This window comes from Ranitomeya variabilis, chromosome 6, assembly GCF_051348905.1.
Source record: "Ranitomeya variabilis isolate aRanVar5 chromosome 6, aRanVar5.hap1, whole genome shotgun sequence".
Lineage (NCBI taxonomy): Eukaryota > Metazoa > Chordata > Amphibia > Anura > Dendrobatidae > Ranitomeya > Ranitomeya variabilis.
This window is the reverse complement of record NC_135237.1, coordinates 106,088,566-106,110,821: the sequence shown is the minus strand read 5'-3', so window position 1 is coordinate 106,110,821 and position 22,256 is coordinate 106,088,566. Positions and strand designations below refer to the sequence as shown.

General features: G+C 42.6%; 1 protein-coding gene across 2 annotated transcripts in view; it reads right to left on the bottom strand.

Moving 5' to 3' along the window:
* Positions 1-22,256, bottom strand: part of KCNH8 (potassium voltage-gated channel subfamily H member 8) — a 728,911-nt gene that overhangs the window by 11,034 nt on the left and 695,621 nt on the right. For both annotated transcript variants that reach the window (XM_077268880.1, XM_077268882.1), the window contains 3 exons: positions 20,761-20,867; positions 20,527-20,550; positions 16,561-16,640 (listed from right to left, as the gene is read on the bottom strand). In XM_077268880.1, coding sequence (XP_077124995.1) covers positions 16,561-16,640; positions 20,527-20,550; positions 20,761-20,867 — 211 coding nt within the window. The remainder of the gene's footprint in view (positions 1-16,560; positions 16,641-20,526; positions 20,551-20,760; positions 20,868-22,256) is intronic.

Below are 22,256 nucleotides of genomic sequence, written 5' to 3'. Positions count from 1 at the left end.
AAGTGATGCGGTTCACTTATCAGAGCTCTCGTGCCTGCCGTTTTTTTTTTACATCCCCGATCGCACACCCAGCAGCGGCCGAACTTTGATAAGTGACGCGGTTCACTTATCAGAGCTCTCGTGCCTGCCGTTTTTTTTTCACATCCCTGTTCGCACACCCAGCAGCGGCCGAACTTTGATAAGTGACACGGTTCACTTATCAGAGCTCTCGTGCCTGCCGTTTTTTTTTCACATCCCCGATCGCACACCCAGCAGCGGCCGAACTTTGATAAGTGACGTGGTTCACTTGTCAGAGCTACGGCCTGCTGTTTTAGACTTTTCTTTCACAGGTATTTTTTTTCCCTATTTGCTTTTTTTTCCTTTAGCTTTTTCTTTTCAGAGTAGTTTGCACCAATCACTATCCCCCCACACTTACACATAGTTACCAATAAAGTACACCCAATCACCGCACTTACAAAAAAAATGTCCCGCTCGTCCCGTTCGTCCCAACAGTGCTATTCAGCGGTGGAGGCATATTCTTTCCTTGCCTCTGACACTGATAGCGAGGGAGAGGATCCCACTTTTCTTTATTTTTCAGATTCTTCCTCATCCTCTTCCCACTCCTCATCTTCCTCCTCTGGCCCTGCGGAACCGCCACGCAGACGCTGCAGGACAGAAGATGAGGCAAGCCCCATCATTGATGAAGATGATGAAGCTCCCACCATTGCTGAAGACGAACCAGCGCACCCCACTGCAGACCTTATATGGACCTCGCCACCCGACAATTACGAGCCACTGATTCCTGAATTTGTGGCAGAATCAGGAATCAAGTTTGACACCACCGGCCTCACAGAACTAGACTTTTTCAGTCTTTTTCTCTGAGGCTTTCGTTAACCTCATGGTGGAGCAAACTAATTTCTATGCTCGGCAATTTTTGGACCAAAACTCGGGTTCATCATATTCTAACTGGTCTCCTGTAGATGCAGTTGAAATTATGCAGTTTTGGGGCCTGGTCCTCCACATGGGGATCCTGAAGAAGCCTGAACTTCGGCAATATTGGAGTGTTGATATTTTATATAACACTCCAGTGTTCCGAATGGTCATGACCCGGATGCGCTTTGAGGCCATCCATAAGTTCCTGCATTACAACGATAATGCACGGTGTCCCGCACGAGATGACCCCAACTTGTTGAAAGTTCGGCCGGTCATCGAACACTTCAACAAAAAATTTGCTGAAGTGTACGTGCCTCAAAGGGACATCTGCGTGGATGAGTCCTTAATTCATTTTAAGGGGCAGCTCAAATTGCATCAATACCTGCTCAGCAAAAGGGCCAGGTACGGAATCAAACTCTACAAGCTGTTTAAGAGTACCTCAGGGTACACCCACAGCTTTAGAGTTTACGAAGGGAAGGACACCAGGATTGAATCGCCTGAGTGTCCTATCCTGGGAGTGAGTGGGAAAATTGTGTGGGATTTGGTGCACCCACTGCTGGATAAAGGTTATCACCTCTATACCGATAACTTTTACACCAGCATCCCACTCTACAAATCTCTCTCTGTGTGAGGTACCGCAGCCTGCGGTACTGTCTGCAAAAATCAGAGAGGCCTCCCGAAGACACTACTTGGGCAGACTCTCAGAAAAGGTGAGAGCAAAGCCCAATGTAGCGACCACCTGCTGGTGGTCAAGTACAAGGACAAAAGGGATGTCCTTCTATTGACCACCATACATGGTGATGGCAGCGCCCTCAGCACTGTAAGGGGTACCTCTACAGAAGTCAGCAAACCGACCTGTGTACTGGGGTACAGCAAAAACATGGGGGGCGTTGATCTCTCTGATCAACTCCTACAACCGTACAGTGCTTTGAGAAAGGCCAGGGTATGGTCCAAAAAGCTCTCCGTGCACATTGTACAAATGGCAATGCTCAACGCTTTCCTGCTGTTCCGATGTGCACACAACACCGATACGTCGTACCTTTATTTCCAGGATGTAGTGGTTAAGGCCCTGATCTTTGGCACGAGGGAAGGAGCGGGCCCCAGTACTTCTGGAACTGAAGGCACACGTATCGTACCAGGTCAGCATTTTCTGGGGGTGGTACCGCCAACTGGAAGAAAAGGTAAGCCACAAAAAAGGTGCCGAGTGTGCTACAAAAGAGGAATACGCAAGGACACCATCTATCAATGCGACACCTGCCCCGAAAAACCTGGCCTGTGTATGAAGGATTGCTTTAAATTGTACCACACCTCCATGCACTACTAATTTACAGAAAACAAATTCATTCCAAAGGAGGAACATCTTTGTAAGTTCTTTGGGGGCCTACTTTCCAAAATGTTGTCACTTTTGGTTTTTTTCCTGTTTAGGCACAATAGGGGCTCTGCAAATGGAACAAGACACCCGCAGACGATTCCATCAAAGTCTGCATTCCAAAACTTCAGTACTTCCCTTTCGGGCCCCAATGTGTGCCCAAATGGTTTTTTCCCACATATGGGGTACCAGCGTACTCAGGACAAATCGGACAACAACTTTTGCAGTCCAATTTCTCCTTTTACCCTTGGGAAATAAAAAAATTGGGGACTAAAAATCATTTTTGTTGGCAAAAAAAAGGATTTTTTATTTTCACACCCGGGCGTTATAAACTTTAGTGAAACACTTGGGGGTTCAAAGTTCTCACCACACATCTAGACAAGTTCTTTAGGGGGCCTAGCTTCCAAAATGGGGTCACTTGTGGGGGGTTTCCACTGTTTAGGCACATCAGGGGCTCGTCAAACAGAACATGATGGCCGAAGAACATTCCATCAAAGCCTGCATTCCAAAACGTCACTACTTCCCTTCTGAGCCCTGACGTGTGCCCAAACAGTAGTTTTCTCCCACATATGGGGTACCAGCGTATTCAGGACAAATTGGACAACAAATTTTGCCATCCAATTTCTCCTGTTACCCTTGGGAAATTAAAAAATTGGGGACTAAAATATCATTTTTGTGGGCAAAAAACAGGATTTTTTATTTTCCCACCCAGGCATTATAAACTTCTGTGAAGCACTTGGGGGATAAAAGTGCTCATCACACATCTAGATAAGTTCTTATGGGGTCTAGTTTCCAAAATGGGGTCACTTGTTGGGGGTTTCCACTGTTTAGGCATACCAAGGGCTCACCAAACGCGACATGGCGTCCGATCTCAATTCCAGCTAATTTTAGCTTGAAAAAGTCAAATGGTGCTCCTTCCCTTCTGAGCCCTGCCATGCGCCCAAACAGTGGTTCCCCCCACATATAGGGTATCGGCATACTCAGAACAAATTGAACTACAACTTTTGTGGTCCAATTTCTTCTGTTACCCTTGTGAAAATAAGAAATTGGGGACAAACCATCATGTTTGTGGAAAAAATATGATTTTTTATTTTCATGCCCGGGCGTTATAAACTTCTGTGAAGCACTTGGGGGATAAAAGTGCTCACCACACATCTAGATAAGTTCCTTAGGGGGTCTAGTTTCCAAAATGGGGTCACTTGTGGGGGGTTTCCACTGTTTAGGCACATCAGGGTCTCACCAAACACGACATGGCGTCCGATCTCAATTCCAGCTAATTTTAGCTTCAAAAAGTCAAATGGCGCTCCTTCCCTTCTGAGCCCTGCCATGTGCCCAAACAGTGGTTCCCCTCCCACATATGGGGTATCGGTGTACTCAGGACAAATTGGACTACAAATTTTGTGGTCCAATTTCTTCTGTTACCCTTGTGAAAATAAAAAATTGGGGACTAAACCATCATGTTTGTGGAAAAAAATATGATTTTTTATTTTCATGCCCGGGCATTATAAACTTCTGTGAAGCCCCTGCGGGTTCAAAGTGCTCATCACACATCTAGATAAGTTCCTTAGGGGGTCTAGTTTCCAAAATGGGGTTACTTGTGGGGGTTTTCACTGTTTAGGCACATCAGGGGCTCGTCAAACGCAACATGGTGTCCGATCGCAATTCCAGCCAATTTTAGGTTGAAAAAAATCAAACGGCGCTCCTTACCTTCCGAGCCCTGCCATGCACCCAAACAGTGGTTCTGCCTCACATATGGGGTATCAGTGTATTCAGGACAAATTGGACAACAACTTTTTCAGTCCAATTTCTCCTGTTACCTTTGGGAAAATAAAAAAATTGTTGCTAAAAGATCGTTTTCATTACTAAAAAGTTAAATTTTCATTTTTTCCTTCAACATTGCTTTAGCTCTCATGAAGCACCTGAAGGGTTAATTAACTTCTTGAATGTGATTTTGATTAGCTTGAGGGGTGCAGTTTTTAGAATGGTGTCACTTTTCGGTATTTTTTCCTATGTAGACTCCTAAATGTGACTTCAAATGTGAGGTGGTCCCTAACAAAAATGGTTTTGTAAATTTTGTTGTAAAAATGAGAAATTGCTGGTCAACTTTTAACCCTTATAACTCCCTAACAAAAAAAAATTTTGTTTCCAAAATTTTTCTGCTGTAAATTAGACTTGTGGGAAATGTTACTTATTAAGTATTTTGGGTGACATATCTCTGTGATTTAAGGGAATAAAAATTCAAATTTGGAAAATTGGGAAATGTTCTAAATTTTCGCCAAATTTCCATTTTTTTCACAAATAAACGCAGATAGTATCAATTTTTTTTTACCACTATCATGAAGTAGTATATGTCATGAGAAAACAATGTCAGAATCGCCAAGATCCGTTGAAGCGTTCCAGAGTTATAACTTCATAAATGGACAGTGGTCAGAATTGTAAAAATTGGCCTGGTCATTAACGTGCAAACCACCCTCGGGGCTTAAGGGGTTATTATAAATATTATCTAGCAATACATTGGTATTCTTATTATGGAACTGCAAAGTACATGTAACAAGTCAATTAAATTGAATAGTGAGCAACGTTTTAAAGATAAATCCAGAATGACTGTTTCTTTTGTTTATTCCAGCACCCAAAAAGTGTAATAAAATGTGATCAAAAAGCAGTATGTCCAAAAATGGTACCACTGAAAATCTACATTTTGTCATGCAAACAAGAAGCACTCATACAGCTCTATTGTGGGAAAAATTAAAAATATATCACTTTCCCCCCCAAATATTTTTTTTCAAACTGTATTTATTGTCCAGAAGTCATAAAACTTAAATAAAACTATGAAAATTTGGAATCACTGTATTCGTATTGACCCACAGGAAAAGTAATATCTTAAAATTGAACATAAAAGCAGAATTCTTCATTTATTTTCTATCCTCCTTATAAAGAGTTCATATCAGGTTACAAATTATTCGTACTTTAAAATGAAAATATTATGACTCCTGCAATGAAACAATACGGAAACAAAAAAAAGGGTTTGTCCTAAATGTTTAAAATGGGCCAGTCACCCTGAGGGGGCTGCAGTTCTGCCAGAGGTAAATTCATCAGCTATAAGCCTTACATCTTTTGTTGTTTGTTATATGCTGTCAGCCCCTGCACTCATAAATCTATGCAATATGTCAATTTCCTTCCTGTCTCATCAGTCCTTCATCAATACTAGTAGAATGTTCAATAGGCACAAAAAAAGATGGCCACACTTGACAACTCTCCCTTTTCCATATTAGTCTCCGGCCCATAGGTTATGGCAAAAAGCACTTGAGCAGATAAGGGTTATTAATCTTGTATTTTCAGATGTTTATATGTACTGTTGAAAATATGTTCATTTTTTATTCATACTGCAGATGAGTTCACTGAAAACCTCAATGATTTTCATTCACGAGACAATTATGTTCATTGATGTGAGTAATGCAAGTCAGTTGTTTCAGATTAGTTCTAATGGATTAAACTCTTCAAATTCAGGTTTTATGCACTTTATTTAATGAATCAGATGTACAGTATTGTGACTAATGTGCCTAATGCACCATTCATCTGAAGCAAATACTATAAACAAGTTTTTAGAAGGACAGTGCATAACAAATGCATTTTATACCTCAACAATTAGCATACACCTCTGGAATCCTCCACTACATACTAAAATAGAAAGGTGAACTGTAAAAGTGCCTCTAGCAAATCATCTGGGGTATCTAAAAAGCAAACTTGCTACAATAGCTTTTTTTGTCTAGTTGACCAGTTGGTCAATGTGAATTAGATCACTCATGTTAGCAATCTGTCCACTCAAAAAGGCTACAATGGAAGACAAAGAACAGCCTCTGCACTAATCACTCTAGTTAACAGATCCCAAGGACTTGATGGAGTTCACCCTTTCACATCTGTTCAGAAATTTGGCCTTTTCTGCATGGCCCCTGGATTGTGTCCTTGGAGTAGATGCTTATTGGTAGAGTAAGTGGAGTGAGGAAGCGTAAACAAACCGAGTTAGAACCAGAGCAAAGAGAACAATTATAAAATAGTAACCAGCAACATAATATGATTGCAAAAAGACACAAGTCCATGAAATTCAATTGAGAGACGGGAAATTATTAAGGGGATGGTTATAGGTACAACAATAATACATGATCGGTCCAACCCAAAAGAGAAAATCTTTCCCTTCCATGTCATTTTTTTTCCTGCAAATTGTCAATCCACTGAACTAAGTATTCAGAAAACAATGTCAGAAGCATAGTCAGCGGTTAGCTGAATGCAAGTTCAGGAAGTCAGACAGAGATTTAAGGCAGAGAGAGTAGTCCAATTGTCAAATGCAGAAGGGCATCCAGATTGTAATCAACAAGGGTAAATATGGAGCAAAGCTGTGTGAGAAAACTTGGATCAATACTATAATAACAGCAACAAGTTGCCAATAATAACTGGTTAAGGCCAAAAGTCATAGTGTAATTTAAATAGGGAGCATTATGCCATGATTGAATGCTGAACCCTTTCTGTACTTAGTCTGCTAATCAGCCCCAGCAATTGTATGAAGGACCCAGATTGACACTCTGACCACTATCATTATTGGACAGGTAATGCACATGCCACCCAGCAGGAGGGCAGTATACACTTTCTCCAAAGGAGATGTCTGTTGAGCCTGCTTTGTGACAATCACACTGTTCAACAAACATGTAAGAGTCTGCCACTATGCCTACTTTCAGTGCCATACTAAGATCTGACAGGGATGGAGACCATGGGATAGAGCTGGGGAGGAAGCATGTTACAACTTATATTTTTCCCACTTTGCAAGTACATGCTGTAGACACTGAGTTTCAATTTTCTCTAATACATACCCTGATACTTTTTAACAGTAAGTCTAAGTAAACCTTTTTTTGCAAGATATGGAGAGGTCCCCTGATGAGCAAATATAATCGTTACTTGAGATTTCCCGAGCACGCTCGGGTGACCTCCGAGTATTTTTTAGTGTTTGGAGATTTAGTTTTCATCACCACAGCTGAATGATTTACATCTCTTAGCCAGCTTGAATACATGTGGGGATTCCCTAGCAACCAGGCAACCCCCACATGTACTTATGCTGGCTAACAGATGCAAATCATTCAGCTGCGGCAATGAAAACTGAATCTCCGAGCACTAAAAAATACTCGGAGGTCACCCGAGAATGCTCGGGAAATCTCGAGTAACGAGTATTTTCGCTCATCACTAGTCCCCTCCAATAACTAACTAGGATTGCCCTTGTTCCTACCAGAAGTATCACTCTACTGGACTTAAATGATAGATGTTGGAATTTATTTTATTGTCACCTCACCAGGGAAATTCAAAATTATTTTCTGATTGTTTATGTAATGCTTGGGCATACGCAGTAAAAACTGACTGTTAGGGCTAGCGGAACGCACCAAATAATTAGAGAAAAGGAATAAGGTGCGTTCGCAGCCCAGGGTCCACCGTGCAGAGACGGAACCTGCTGCTAAGCAATGACGAACTATATGGCGGTACAATGAGGATACACACACGGGTTAGCTTCACCCTGTGTGAAAGAAGCGAACCCTGTAGTGTCACAACGCCGCAGTACCGCACGTAACAGAAATAATAATAAAGTAGCATGAGAGTGCATACAGTGCCGCTCTGGTGGACGCCACTGACCACCCAGACTTGGTTTAGGAAAGCGCGGAGATAGCGCACGGCGCCGCACTGGTGGTCACAGTAATAGAAGCTGTTTGTGTACTAGTGTTGGTAACAAGTCGGGCGCTAGATTACAATCATCCTCCTTACGTGAGCATTCAAACACAAGGGAGGGGATGTTTAAAGAGCGACTTTCACTCACAATACACACACATAAACAAGAGTATACTAGCGCATGGCCGTGTGGCCATGCAAACCTTTTATAGCTGCAGCAAGTTCAGGACCTTCCTAGAGGACCAATGAGAACTGCTACAGTAACTGAGCTACTTCAAGACCTTCCTAGAGGACCAATAGGAGCTGCTGCAGTACCTGAGCATGTGACCCCAGACCTCCACTGAGAGGTCTTCCTTTGGGCATGCTCAGAATGGAAAAAGCAGGACTTAGTCCCAGAGACGTCTACTCGCCGCTGATGAGTACAGGCTACAATGGCAGAGCCTGGAAAGGCAGCAGTAACCCTTTGCACAGAATCAGAATGAGCGAGACGCTGGGACCGACGTCTCCGTTGAGTAGGCTCCACTGCGGCTGATGCAGAATGAAAGACTGCAGCAGACATGGTTCGAGATTCCCCCTGTGCAGCGGCGGGAACTCGACTCCTAACATTAACCCCCTCCTTGGGCCTCGCTACGCTCAAAGGCCGCAATGAGCAGCGGAGCCCGAATGTGCTCTGCAGGTTCCCAGGTTCTGTCCTCAGGACCGTGGCCCTTCTAGTCCACCAGATAGTATTTTTTGCCACGTACTACCTTGTACCCCACGATAGCATTCACCTCGTACTCATCCGTGGACAAACTCGATGTCCCGGCAGATGACTCAGAAAACACAGGACATATAGACGGGCTTTAAGAGGGAAACGTGGAAGGTGTCGGTGATACCAAGGCACAGAGGAATAGCCAAATGGTAGACCACTGGGTTAACCTGTTCCAGGACCTTGAAAGGACCAATGTAGCTAGGCGCAAACTTAGTGGACTCAACTTGCAGCCTGATGTTACGGGCGGAGAGCCACACTAAGTCACCAGGAGCAAATGTCGGAGTGGGACGCTGGTGAGCATCGGCAGAAACCCTCATTCTCTCCTTGGAAGCCCAAATGGCATCCTGTGTGCGGTCCCAAATGTCACATGCCTCCACTGCCCAGTCTGCCACCCTGGAATCAATGGATGACATGGGCATGGGCACAGGGACAAGCGGATGCTGGCTGTAATTAAGGAGAAAAAGAGTCAGCCCAGTGGAATTGGCTACGGTGTTGTTCAGAGCCAATTCTGCCCAAGGTAGCAAAGATGCCCAGTCATCCTGCCTAGCAGAGACAAAATGTTGCAAATATGTCACCAGAGTCTGGTTGGCCCTCTCCACCAACCAATTCGTCTCGGGATGATATGCAGAGGAGAGATTTAGTTCTATGCTGAGTAGACGACAGAGCTCTCTCCAAAACCGAGATGCGAACTGGGGACCCCGGTCACTGACAATTTTATCAGGCATGCCATGTAAATGGAAAATGTGTTTAATGAACAACGCTGCCAAGGCCCGTGCAGAAGGTAACCGTGGAAGTGGCACCAAGTGCACCATCTTACAGAAATGATCGGTGACAACCCAGATAACGGTGCAGTTACGAGACTTGTGGAAAGCCCACCACGAAGTCCATCAAGACCATCTCCCAGGGCCTGTCTGCCTCCAGCAGTGGGTAAAGTTGCCCAGCAGGCCGTTGCTGAGGAGACTGATTCTTGGCGCAGGAGACACACGCCCGAATATAGTCCCCGACGTCACAGGCCATATGCGGCCACCAGTACGTCCTCGCCAAGAGCTCAGATGTCCTCTTGGTCCCAAAATGTCCACCCACCCTGGACGAGTGAGCCCAAGAGAGAACCACTGGTAGCAAATTAGATCTAACAAAAGTCTTGCCTGGGGGCACAGACTCTAGCGAAACCGGAGCCACAGTTCTCAGGCTCTCAGAAGGGACAATAAGCCGAGACACCTCCTCCTCCTCAGATGACACTACGGAGCGAGAGAGAACATCGGCACAAATGTTCTTCTCCCAGGAGAGAAAATTGAGAGTAAAATGGAACTGGGAGAAGAACAGGGACCATCTAGCCTGGCGAGAATTCAGCCACTGGGCCATCTGTAAGAACACCAAGTTCTTGTGGTCTGTGAACACTTGGAAGGGAAAGCGAGCTCCCTCCAAGAGGTGTCTCCACTCTGAGAAACTTCATGGCTAGCAACTCCCTGTCCCCGATGGAATAATTCCTTTCCGCTGGTGAAAAGGTCTTGGAGTAGAAGAAGCAAGGATACTTCTGACCTTGAGCATCCTTTTGGAAGAGGACTGCTCCAGCACCAACAGATGAGGCATCCACCTCCATAATAAATTGCTTAACCACATCGGGGCGATGTAGGATGGGAGTGCAAGTGAAGTGTTAATTGAGAGAAAGGCCTTGGATACCTCCTCCGACCACAACTTGCGATTTGCTCCCGTCTTGGTGAGGGCAACCAAGGGAGCTGCCAAAGTTGAGAAGTGTGGGATGAACTGGCGATAGTAATTAATGAACCCCATAAAGTGCTGCACCGCTTTAAGAGAATACGGTTCTTGCCAGTCCATCACAGCCTGTAGCTTGGCAGGATCCATAGCCAATCCCTGGGCAGAGATGATATAGCCAAGGAAAGGCAAGGACTCCTGCTCAAACACACACTTCTCCAACTTGGCGTATAGGGAGTTAGCCCGTAAGAGGTCGAAGACTTTGCGAACATCTCTCCAATGGGAGTCAATATCTGGAGAGTAGATGAGAATATCATCCAGATAGACTATGACCGAGGTGGTGAGCATCTCCCGGAAGATATTGTTCACAAAGTCTTGGAAAAAGGCTGGGGCATTACAGAGCCAGAAGGGCATCACCAGATGTTCATAGTGCCCATCTCTGGTGTTAAAAGCTGTCTTCCATTCGTCCCCCTCACGGATGCGAATCAGGTTGTAAGCACCCCGCAGATCTAAATTAGTAAATACCCTTGCTCCCCATAGCCTATCAAAAAGTTCAGATATTAGGGGTAGTGGGTATTTATTCTTAATGGTGATGGCGTTAAGACCCCGGTAGTCTATGCATGGACGTAGTTCTCCATTCTTCATCTGCACGAAGAAGACCCCAGCCCCTGCAGGTGACACTGACTTCCTAATGAATCCTCTTGCCAGATTCTCTCGGATATACTGGGACATTGCGTCATCTCCGGAAGAGATAACGACTAGACTCGACCCCGGGGAGGCTCTGCATTAGGCAAAAGGTCAATAGGACCGTCATGGGGCGGTGAGGCGGAAGAGTCTCCGCAGCCCTTTTGGAGAACATGTCCGCATAGGACCAATAGTGCTTGGGGAGAGAGGAAAGAGCTGCGGGTACCTCTGTAGTAGCAACCTGAATGCACTCCCACTGACATCTACCCTCACAGGATTTACTCCATCCCAAAATTCTCTCTGAGGACCACTCTATATGAGGAGAATGATACCGAAGCTATGGTATCCCCAACAGGACCTCATCAATTCCCTCAGGAATGACTAATAGGGAGACAATCTCCTGATGTGAGGGAGACATAGAAAGAGTGAATGGAATGGTTTGATGTGTAATCTGTGAGGGTAGTGTTGATCCATTTACCACTCGAACGCCGACGTTCCCTCGACCGCTGAGAACACTTGGAGGCAAGATGTCCTGACTGCCAGCAAGCATGACAGACCTTAAGTGCATGAGTGGGCCAGGACTTAGATCCCGCACGCAACACCTCTACGGCCCATGTGACTCAGACACCTGGACCGCAGATTCCTGAGGTTTCGCGAAGGTGGGAGCCAGCCGAAAGCTCTGCCTACACTGGGCTCACTCCAACCTTTGCTCGTGAAAACAAAGGTCGATGCGGGTTGACGTAGCTATGAGCTCCTCCAGTGTGGCGGGAATCTCCCTAGTGGCCAAAGCGTCCTTCACATGGTCAGCCAGCCCTCTCAAAAATACCGGGATAAGGGTTTTATCCGACCATTCCAGCTCAGACGCTAATGTCCGGAAGTGGACGGCAAAATGGCTGACCATGGACGAACCCTGAGTGAATGCCAGCAGTTGGAGCACCATATCATGGGTGACTTGGGGTCCTAAAAAGACCTGTTTCAGAGTGTTCAAAAACCGAGGAGCACTCTGCACCACATGATTGTCGCGCTCCCACAGCGGCGTAGCCCACTCCAATGCCCTGTCCGACAGCAGAGAAATTATGAATCCCACCTTTGCCCGTTCTGTGGGAAAACATGCAGCCAGGAGCTCGAGGTGTATACCGCACTGGCTCACGAAACCCCTACAGGATTTACTGTCACCAGAGTATTTCTCTGGCAGCGGGAGGTGAGATAAGGTTGGAACAGAGATGGCAATGGGTAAAGCTGACGCAGCCATGCTAGCAGCCTGAACAGCTATTGCGGTAACATCCACCGCTGAGGTTGCACGCTCGAGAGCCGCCAATCTGCCCTCCAGCTGGATGTACCCCTGCAATCGCTGTTTGTCCGTCATTATTTAGCCAGACCCTGGTGCTAGTATAATGTTAGGGCTAGTGGAACGTACCAAATAATTAGAGAAAAGGAATAAGGTGCGTTCGCAGCCCAAGGTCCACCGTGCAGAGATGGAACCTGCTGCTAAGCAATAACAAACTATATGGTGGTACAATGAGGATACACACACGGGTTAGCTTCACCATGTGTGAAAGAAGCGAACCCTGTAGTGTCACAGGGCCGCAGTACTGCACGTAACAGAAATAATAATAAAGTAGCACTAGAGTGCATGCAGTGCCGCTCTGGTGGATGCCACTAACCACCCAGACTTGGTTTAGGAAAGCGCGGAGATAGCGCATGGCACTGAACTGGCGGTCACAGTAATAGACGCTGTTTGTGTACTAGTTTTGGTAACAAGTCGGATGCTAGATTACAATCATCCTTCTTACGTGAGCATTCAAACACAAGAGAGGGGATGTTTAAAGAGTGACTTTCACTCACAAGACACACACATAAACAAGAGTATACTAGCGCATGGCCTTGCGGCCATGCAAACCTTTTATAGCTGCAGCAAGTTCAGGACCTTCCTAGAGGACCAGTGAGAACTGCTACAGTAGCTGAGCAACTTCAGGACCTTCCTAGAGGACCAATAGGAGCTGCTGCAGTACCTGAGCATGTGACCCCAGACCTCCACTGAGAGGTCTTCCTTTGGGCATGCTCAGAAGGGAAAAAGCAGGACTTCGTCCCAGAGATGTCTGCTCACCGCTGATGAGTACAGACTACAATGGCAGAGCCTGGAAAGGCAGCAGTAACCCTTTGCACAGAATCAGACTGAGCGAGATGTTGGGACCGACGTCTCCGCTGAGCAGGCTCTACTGCGGCTGATGCAGAACGAAAGACTGCAGCAACCTGTTTGATTCCTGTGGCACCCCGTACTTTCTCCAAGCTCAGTGACGTCACACGCTGAGCCTTGTGCCAGCGAGCTCCTCCCTTGGCTGTTCCCCGCTCGCATCCAGGGACGCTACCGGCCAGAGTTGTCCCTGGCTCTGCGTAGCTCTTCCACACGGCAGTCTGCTCGTTCGTCCAATCTGCCCGCACACCAGCCCGACGGACACCACCTTCTATTGGACCCACATACGCCATCATTTACTGGGTACTGGAATAAGGTTAGTGCGGCATTTTCTCACCGGCTCTCCAGGCCCATCTCTGATGCCGGTCGTGGTATTTGTACATACTTGGTGTCGTGTGTAATACTGGGCACCACAGCAATCATCCCTTTGTTGTTTAATCTACTGTGCATTGTCTAAGCGAATTATTTGGTGCATATTTCGAGTTGTTTTTGCAGCACTGTAGCGCGGATCCAGTTTTCCTTTATATTGTATCTTTTCTCTGACAGTTTTAGCCTCTGTTCTGTCTTGGTTCCTGCGGCTCAGTGACTTTGGGAGGCAGCACTGGTGTATTCTTTTGCATTATCTTCAGAATATGAACTTAATTTCTCTGGGGATCCATTGGCTTTCAGCCATTCAGGTGTGCCCGGAGGAAATACAGTCACCAACTACATCACTGAGATCCTCGGCTGTAAGTATGCCCCAGCACTGCATGACAGCTCACTCTGCAATGCATCGGTGAAGAGTGTACTGTCAGTCAGTGCCGGAGTTTGCTTGTAGCTGCCATTCACAGTGATGTGCCTGTTGCCTGTAATTCCTCCAGACAAACCTGCATGACTGAAAGACGATAGCTCCCGGTAGAAATAAAGTTAATTTTTTCCTGAATGTCTCACTTTCAGTTCAGTGGCCAGGCACCTTTATAATGCTATTAACCTGCAGATTAACCTTATATCTGAAGGCTAATAGCATTTTCAGTTATTGCAGGTCCCTTTAAATTGTGACCTTACCATCTACTGTAAACTACTAGACATGTGATTATCTGTAATGACCATGAAGGCTTTGTTAAATTAAAGGTTTATAGACCTGTTGTATGGCTGAATGGTATTAATCTGCTTCTCCTGTTTGATACAAAGAAGAAGTTTGGTCAGGTACACTGGGTATACCTAATTCAACTGTTTAGCACATAAGGATACTATGCTTTCCATTTCAAAAAACATTTTAGCTATAGACTAATTTAGTAAAGAATCCCATTTAAGGGGTTGCCTCAACATGATAAATGGGTACAGCAAGGTTAAAACAAGCAACTTTGCAATGTATATGGTATTAAAAATCCTGGTTACTGGCCACCTCGGCAGTCTATCAGACTATGCAATGAGATTTCTACAGCTTAAAAGCACTGCTGTGAAGTTGGCTGAATTGTTACTCCTATGAAGGGTCAAAGCAACCTCTAGCAGCATGAGAGAGCACACAATCTGGACCAATGGCTTAACCATGCTGCAGGCCTAAGTTATCAATTTTGATGTGCACTTGTGTGGAAATATAGTTAGGAGAGCAGTGCAGTCTGGAAGATTAACCTTGAGAACAACCATTTAATAGAATGAAATGGCAGAGTTACATCTCCACTTTGACCTGTCCCAGCAACATCTGCTTCTGTCACCAGGTACCTCCATATTCATTCTGGCATGCTGGTGATGGAGGACACATCCTGACTATTAGCTCTAAGTTGTCTAGACTTTGTGCAACCAGATATACAGGCTTGGATTCCTTTGTGATCTGCTAAGTGGAGTAGCTTGAACAAAGTCTGTTTGAGTAAGCTCTAATAAGAACTTCTAGGTTTCCATGTGCACTTCCCCCTTAGATGTAGATTCTCAACTTTGGTATAAAACCAGTGTTATGCAACAAGCTGAGATCATATTTATCTATTCAATGGGATAATAAAAACAGAGTGGCAATACTTTATTCCACCACCAACAGACAATAACATATATTACAGTCCCCAAAAAATACCCAAGATGATGCAAAATTACAGTCTCACCCTTCCTCTGGTTCACTGGGATTACATCAGCTGTGACTTTGGGATTTCCAGGGCCGACTACCCTCACCTGTGGCACCCCGCTTTTGGCGGGCAACCACAGAGAGAAGGTAATGACAAGATTAGGAAGCTGACAGGCTATTGAGGCATGTGGCCAGGTGACTGGATGGTCCCAACCTGGCTTCTTCAAATGAATCCATGGGATCATGGAGGATCCCAACCTGGTTTCCCCAAATGTCTACTGATAAAGGGCATGGAGGATCTTGATTATGTGGAAAGAATGCAAGAATTAAATGTATTTAGTCTTGAGAAAAGATGTCTAAGTGGGGGCATGTTTAACTTGTACAAATATATAAATGGCCATATAAAAATTTTCAATGGGAAAAAGAAAGGTTCAATCTGCAGAGGAGATAGGTTTTCTTTACCAAAAGAAAAAAATAATCTGTGGAATAGTCTACTTCTGCTCAGAGTTGATGGTAGAAAAAAAAACTTAGATGATTTTTAGATGTACATAATATAAATGCTTAGGTAGATGTGTAAGGTTCTTTTCTGAGTGTTTGGTCCAGTGGATTGACATTGGAATCAGGAGGGAAAGATTAGCTCTCTTGGGCGGACTGGATCATGTATTATAGTTTTGCATGCGTCTCTTTCATTTGTCCTTTTCCATTTCTCAATTGAATTTTATGGACATTTGTCTTTTTTAAACATATTAAGTATATTAATAGTAGAAATAATTAATTGATTGAAAAGATTATAATATAGTGAAGTATTATTGCTACGCATATGCTTACTTTTTGTTTTTATCTGATTTTTTTAATACTTGTCTGTTTGGTGACAATTATTTTTATGTGTATATTCAAAATATGTAGGTAAGGAAGTCGGCAATGATACATATTGTTTGTAAGAACACCTTATATTTTATATTACTAATAAAAAATAATGATAAAAATGTCATCTAGAATGCTAAATATTTGCAAAAAAAGATAGATGCAGCAATTAGGCAATTCTAAGAGGGTAAATATGATGAATATAAGAATTATATTGAGGAAATAAAATAATGCAGTTTTCAGGGAGTAAAATGTTTTCTAATAGTTTTTATGTACAAATATCACATATACTGTATATCATGTACGGTATATTTTATATGAATTAATGCTATTTATACCTCGTGGTTAAGTCGAGTGATCTCCTGTTTGGTTTCTTCAGCAGTAATAAAAAGGATTGCTGGGTTGAAATCTGAAAAGTCTACAAAAAAAATAGGAAACAAACAGAAAATGTAAAATGTTCACTATTAGTTCATTGTAATGATCTGTATATTAACCTTTCAATCCTCTGCAATAACAGAATTAGTATAGAATAAAGTTGACAAATGTGACATAAAATTAGGGACATATCACAGAACTGTTGAGCAGTAGACTCTCCATCTTTATTGAGAATATCCTAATATGCTGAGAGTCATGACACATACTGTATGTTAAGGTACTGTGTAGAAATCAGCAGATGGTATCAGATGTTATCAATGGTTGCTCTTACTGGAAGGATGAAGCCTTTGAGAATGATTAAGAGCTTGAAAAAAATGAAATGTCTCAGAAGTTTTGCAATATGTCTGTTGAGCTACACAGTGTCGGGATTAACAGATGTTTAAATTTTATGCAGAAAGTATATATTAAGATTGAAAGAAAAATTCAAAAAGCATCCAGAGATTATATACTGTAGACATAAAGAATATAATTTATGGAAACGTAAATACAATGATACTTATACATTGTTTTGAAATGTAGTCTGCACATCTCTCCTTCCTACTTTCTTTTTCATATTTTGCACTAGCTTTTAAAATCTAAAAAGTTTCTAAACAGAGCAGACAAGAAGAGGAAGATAACTACAGGTTGCTGAATGGTGAAGAACATGACACATTCCCATAACAATTAAAACAATTCATGCAATGTATTTGCTTGAACTAATGAAAGCCGAATTATCTATGCTTGAACCAAAAAGGTACTTAATTGACAATTCTAAGACAATTAGACAACAGTATAAATATCATAAACAACAAATACATTTTTTGCTCTTATTTTCAGTAAGCTTTAAGCTGGACCTACATGTTGACATTGTAGTGTGATCAAAGTTTTCTAGGCATTGCTACTACATTGCGATCCCAAGGGTACTGCGACTGCAAAAAGCAAAAAGTCCAACTAAGCCAAATTATTTGCGACTTGCTTGTCGTAATATCCTTATGGGCACAATGCCACTTCATCCATCATCCATCTGTATTGCTGTAGCAGCAACATCTTGTGAACTTTGGTTGTGTGACAGATACTATGCACAAAGTTGTTGCGCAGACTTAATAATAAGAACGTCCCTGGTACACTGGAACGTTCGATCATTTCTCCCTAATGGCTGTTTATGAATATGTCCTGTGTTAATTTAGGAGAAAGCTAGGACTACTGTACAAAACATGCAAGAAAAGAGAGGGACCAATTAAAAATAATAGGTCTTATCTATAACCTCTATTCTCTAATTCTGACATCTTTTTGTTTTATTTCCATGACTATTGTCTACATTCCAATAATTCAGTTTCTTTTCATGGTATTGCTGTCATGCCCAAAGGCATTGGGTATAGTTACAATAAGCATAAAACCGGTGAACATGGGAAATATAACAAATTAGCCAAATAATAATATTTTTGTGTAAATGCAACAAGAAAAAGTGTCATATCTGTATTTATAGAAGAAACTGAAGATTAAATAAATGCTTCAATTATTTTCGGCTTGTAGACAGATGAAAACATACTGGCTGTAGCTATCCAATTACAAGAACACATCAGCAATAAGAAAGACACAGCGGGAAAGATCACACTGCAGTACAGGAGCTGCTTGCCAGCAGTTAAGTTAATGAACATGTTATTGGGAGGGATTGGGCATTGATTATATTGCTGCAATATACGTGTTCTTGTGATCCACTTTATAGCACAACATAGAATAGTGTAACATGTTTTCCCAACAAGCAGAGCCATAAACACTAGCGGAACGTTGCTCTTTTCCTGTCACCATTACTGGATGTATATTGTTAGAGGTGACAATTTATGGCAGGTTACAATGACCTAAAAAAAAGCTTTTCTGTGTCTGTTAGGTGGCTCTTCCTAACACCCTTTATTCACATACTATAGCCACAATATACCATATTGCTGAATCGTGGATCATAGTTGAAAAGAGAGTGATCTTTTGTGATTAAGAAAATTAATTATTTTCTGGGTGATATTTGATAACAAAAGAATTACTTGAAAATTGCTCATGGATACCATATACAATACATTTATGGAGCTGCACCACATCTGCTTGATTGCCATTCCTTACAACTCCTGATCACTATAAATGTGCAAAAGTAGAGATGTACTGTAGCTTTTAGGGGTCCCCTAACTTGTGATTTGTTATATTAAAAAATCAACACAGAACTTTGTACCTAATCATGAAATAATATCGGTAAACTTGAAACTGTAAATTTTGAATTTCTCCATTTACCTAATGAAATTATTTTGCCACTATAAATAATGATTGGTGGGGTTAGCTATAGCCTATGGAAAATGAATTTATATAATAACCATCATTAATCTTGATTCCTTCACTTAATTACAAAGCTGGTCCAGGCCACTTAATGGATGGGATATGTAGCACACAAAGTTACTGGTAGCCGAATTACAAGTTACTGGAAAAATCATTTACATGTCGCTAATCCATTTATCTAATAATGTAATTTTATCTCAAGTATTTCAGAGATACGTAATAATGTACCAAGTGATACTTTCCCTGGTGTCGTAAAATTATTCTTTGTGATAAATTTGGGTCAATGAGCTGTCGTAAAAAATTACCAGTAAATGCACTTTTAAAATGCATATCAGTGGGGAATGAAATATCCTCTGGAACAGAAGTGAAAATACAATGAGAAACCTTATTGAGATGCATACGCAGTAAGTTCATGTCATGTGGTACAAATATTTAACAAAAGTTGAGTTTTGGTTTGTAAGAAAAAGTATCAGTCTATCATAGGATAGGTGAAGACAACCGTGTATTCTCTCATTCAATATGGTTGATTATGCAAATCGTACTCTGATCAAAGTTTGCTCAGAGTGTGCGCACAGTGTGATCCAAGTCTCTCGGATGAGAAGATACAGAAAATTTTCATTCCATCTTATCCATGCTGTCAGTTTGCGAAATCGCACAACTGCAGTTTCCTTGATTTCCATGGACTCATTGACTTGCATAGCCAAATGTGATCTGAATATCGGATAAAACTCTGGCATGCAGCGATTATTTCCTCAAACCAGCTAGGTCCGAGGAAAAATTCTTGGAAGATAGCCGTAGGCACTACTATAAATTGTGGTGCACAAGTAGGTGCCCAAACCGTACTTATGTTGTGGATAAACTTGGCACACACGTGGTCAAATGAAAGTGAGATTTAATCCTCAGGACGAGCGGTGGATGCCACGTCCGCATAGCACAGCACCGGCACCAAGTGTAGCCTGCTATTTATAGCTGTACCAGCCACAAGCAGAGGGATTAATCTCCTATTAGAACGTCAATCTGTGAAAATACTCTGAGAGGTACATTGATGAAGGTCTAATCTGAGACCGAAACGTCAATATTGTATGTACTCTCTTTCGATTAAATCTCACTTTCATTTGACCACGTGCGAGGAAAAATTCTGACATGTTCATAGAATAACATTGGTCTGAGCGCAATCTAATGTTTTGTCAGATCATACTTGGACTGAAAATATTGTCATGGCCACAAGCCCATAGAAGAAATGGTCAATTCCGCAACAAATGTTGAGCTGATCTTGTTCCTGACATTGGTCTTTTCTCACTATAATCTCTGTAATATTGTAAAAGTTGCTGTAAGTGTTTTTCACGGACACATAGAAATGGACATGTCCCTGTGTGGTTCACACAAGCATACGGGTATGTGTGTCATCCGTTAAAAACACTAATGCCACACGTAGTGCAAATGTGTATATGTGAAAGGGACCTTACGTGGTGTGTAAGGACAAATTCCAAATTGCTCTTTACGTACTACAGAATTCATACCATAAATATTGGAAGCAGAGAAGAGAACAAAAATGGATAGCTTTAGCTTACCTGAAGTCATGCAACTGGATTCTTCTGAGTTGCAGAAATGTAATTGAAAAAAATAGAACAAAAATCTATATTATTACATTTACAATAGCTATTTTGTCCTATAATCTAATTAACACCATAGCACTTTTCCCTTGAAAATCTTATTTATGCATTAATATGGTTAAATGACGCTACGCAAATACATTTTTTATATGACTCACTCTTACTCTCGGTTAATCATGACATGTTTGGTACCTGCAACAGTTTGATTCTTTCGTGCTTGCTGTCTCAGCTGATAAGCTTCAAAATCAAATGCTTGACCCATTTCAATGCCTTTATCATCTTCGATCCCATCAACAACCCTGTTAAGAGAAAATAATATTGTCATGCTAACATTGAATTTATCTAAAATTACTTTACTTTAAACCATTAAGGACCTGGGGTTTTTCCATTTTTGCTCTTCCATTTTATCTCCACTTTTTCCAAGAGCCATAACTTTTGTTTGATTTTCTATTGACATAGACTATCAGGGCTTGTTTTTTGTGAGAGGAGTTATAGATTTGAATGACACCATCCATTTAACTACTGTAGATAATGTATTGAAAAATGTGAAAAAAATCCAAATGGAATGAATTGGTGGAAAACCTGCAATTGTACCATATTATGAGACCCATAACTATTTTATTCTTTTGTTAAAGGGAACCTGTCACCCTCAAAATCGAAGATGAGCTAAGCCCACCAGCATCAGGGGCTTATCCACAGCATTCTGTAATGCTATAGATAAGCCCCCGATGTATCCTAAAACATGAGAAAAAGAGGTTAGATTATACTCACCTGGGGGCGGCCCGATCCGATGGGCATCGTGGTCTGGTCCATGGCCTCCTATCTTCATAGGATGACGTCCTCTTCTTGTCTTCTGGCTGTGGCTTCAGCACAGGTGTACTTTGTCCTGTTGAGGGCAGAGCAAACTACTGCAGTGTGCAAGTGCCGGGCCTCTCTGACCTTTCCTGGCACCTGCGCACTGTAGTACTTTGCTCTGCCCTCAACAGGGCAGACAAAGTACACCTGCGCCGGAGCCGCGGCATGAATACAAGAAGAGGACGTCATCGTAAGAAGATGGGAGGTGCTGGACCGGATCGCGATGCTCATCGGACCGGACCGCAGAGGGACCGCCCCTGGGTGAGTATAATCTAACCTCTTTTTCTCATCTTTCAGGATACATCGAGGGCTTATCTACAGCATTACAGAATGCTGTAGATAAGCTCTTGACGCCGGTGGGCTTAGCTCATCTTCAATTTTGAGGGTGACAGGTTCCCTTTAATGGAGCTATGTAAAGGCTTGTTTTTTGCATATAAAGCTCATGTATCATTAGAGCATGAAAGTGAGTGTTATTAAAATGTAACCTTTAATGTTAATTCTTACCAAGCTAAATAGCGGATATCCCAAATTGCTTAAAATAACATATAACAAAGGAATGAATATAGCACAAACTGGGGAAATAGGATGTTTAACTATAGATAAGAAAAGTGGTAGCATGTGTAGATTAGAACTCTTGACTGACAGTGGTCAATCCTCATAGAGGTGGTCCATATCACAAAAGACCCAACTCAAATATCATAGGGATATAGCTAGCAATCTATTACTGTATTTAGTAAGGTAAATAGATCAAGGAAAGAAGGAATAATATCACCCAATTCGTGTAGCCATGGCATATTAATTCACGTCCCATTGACTTCTGTTCCTCATCCTTG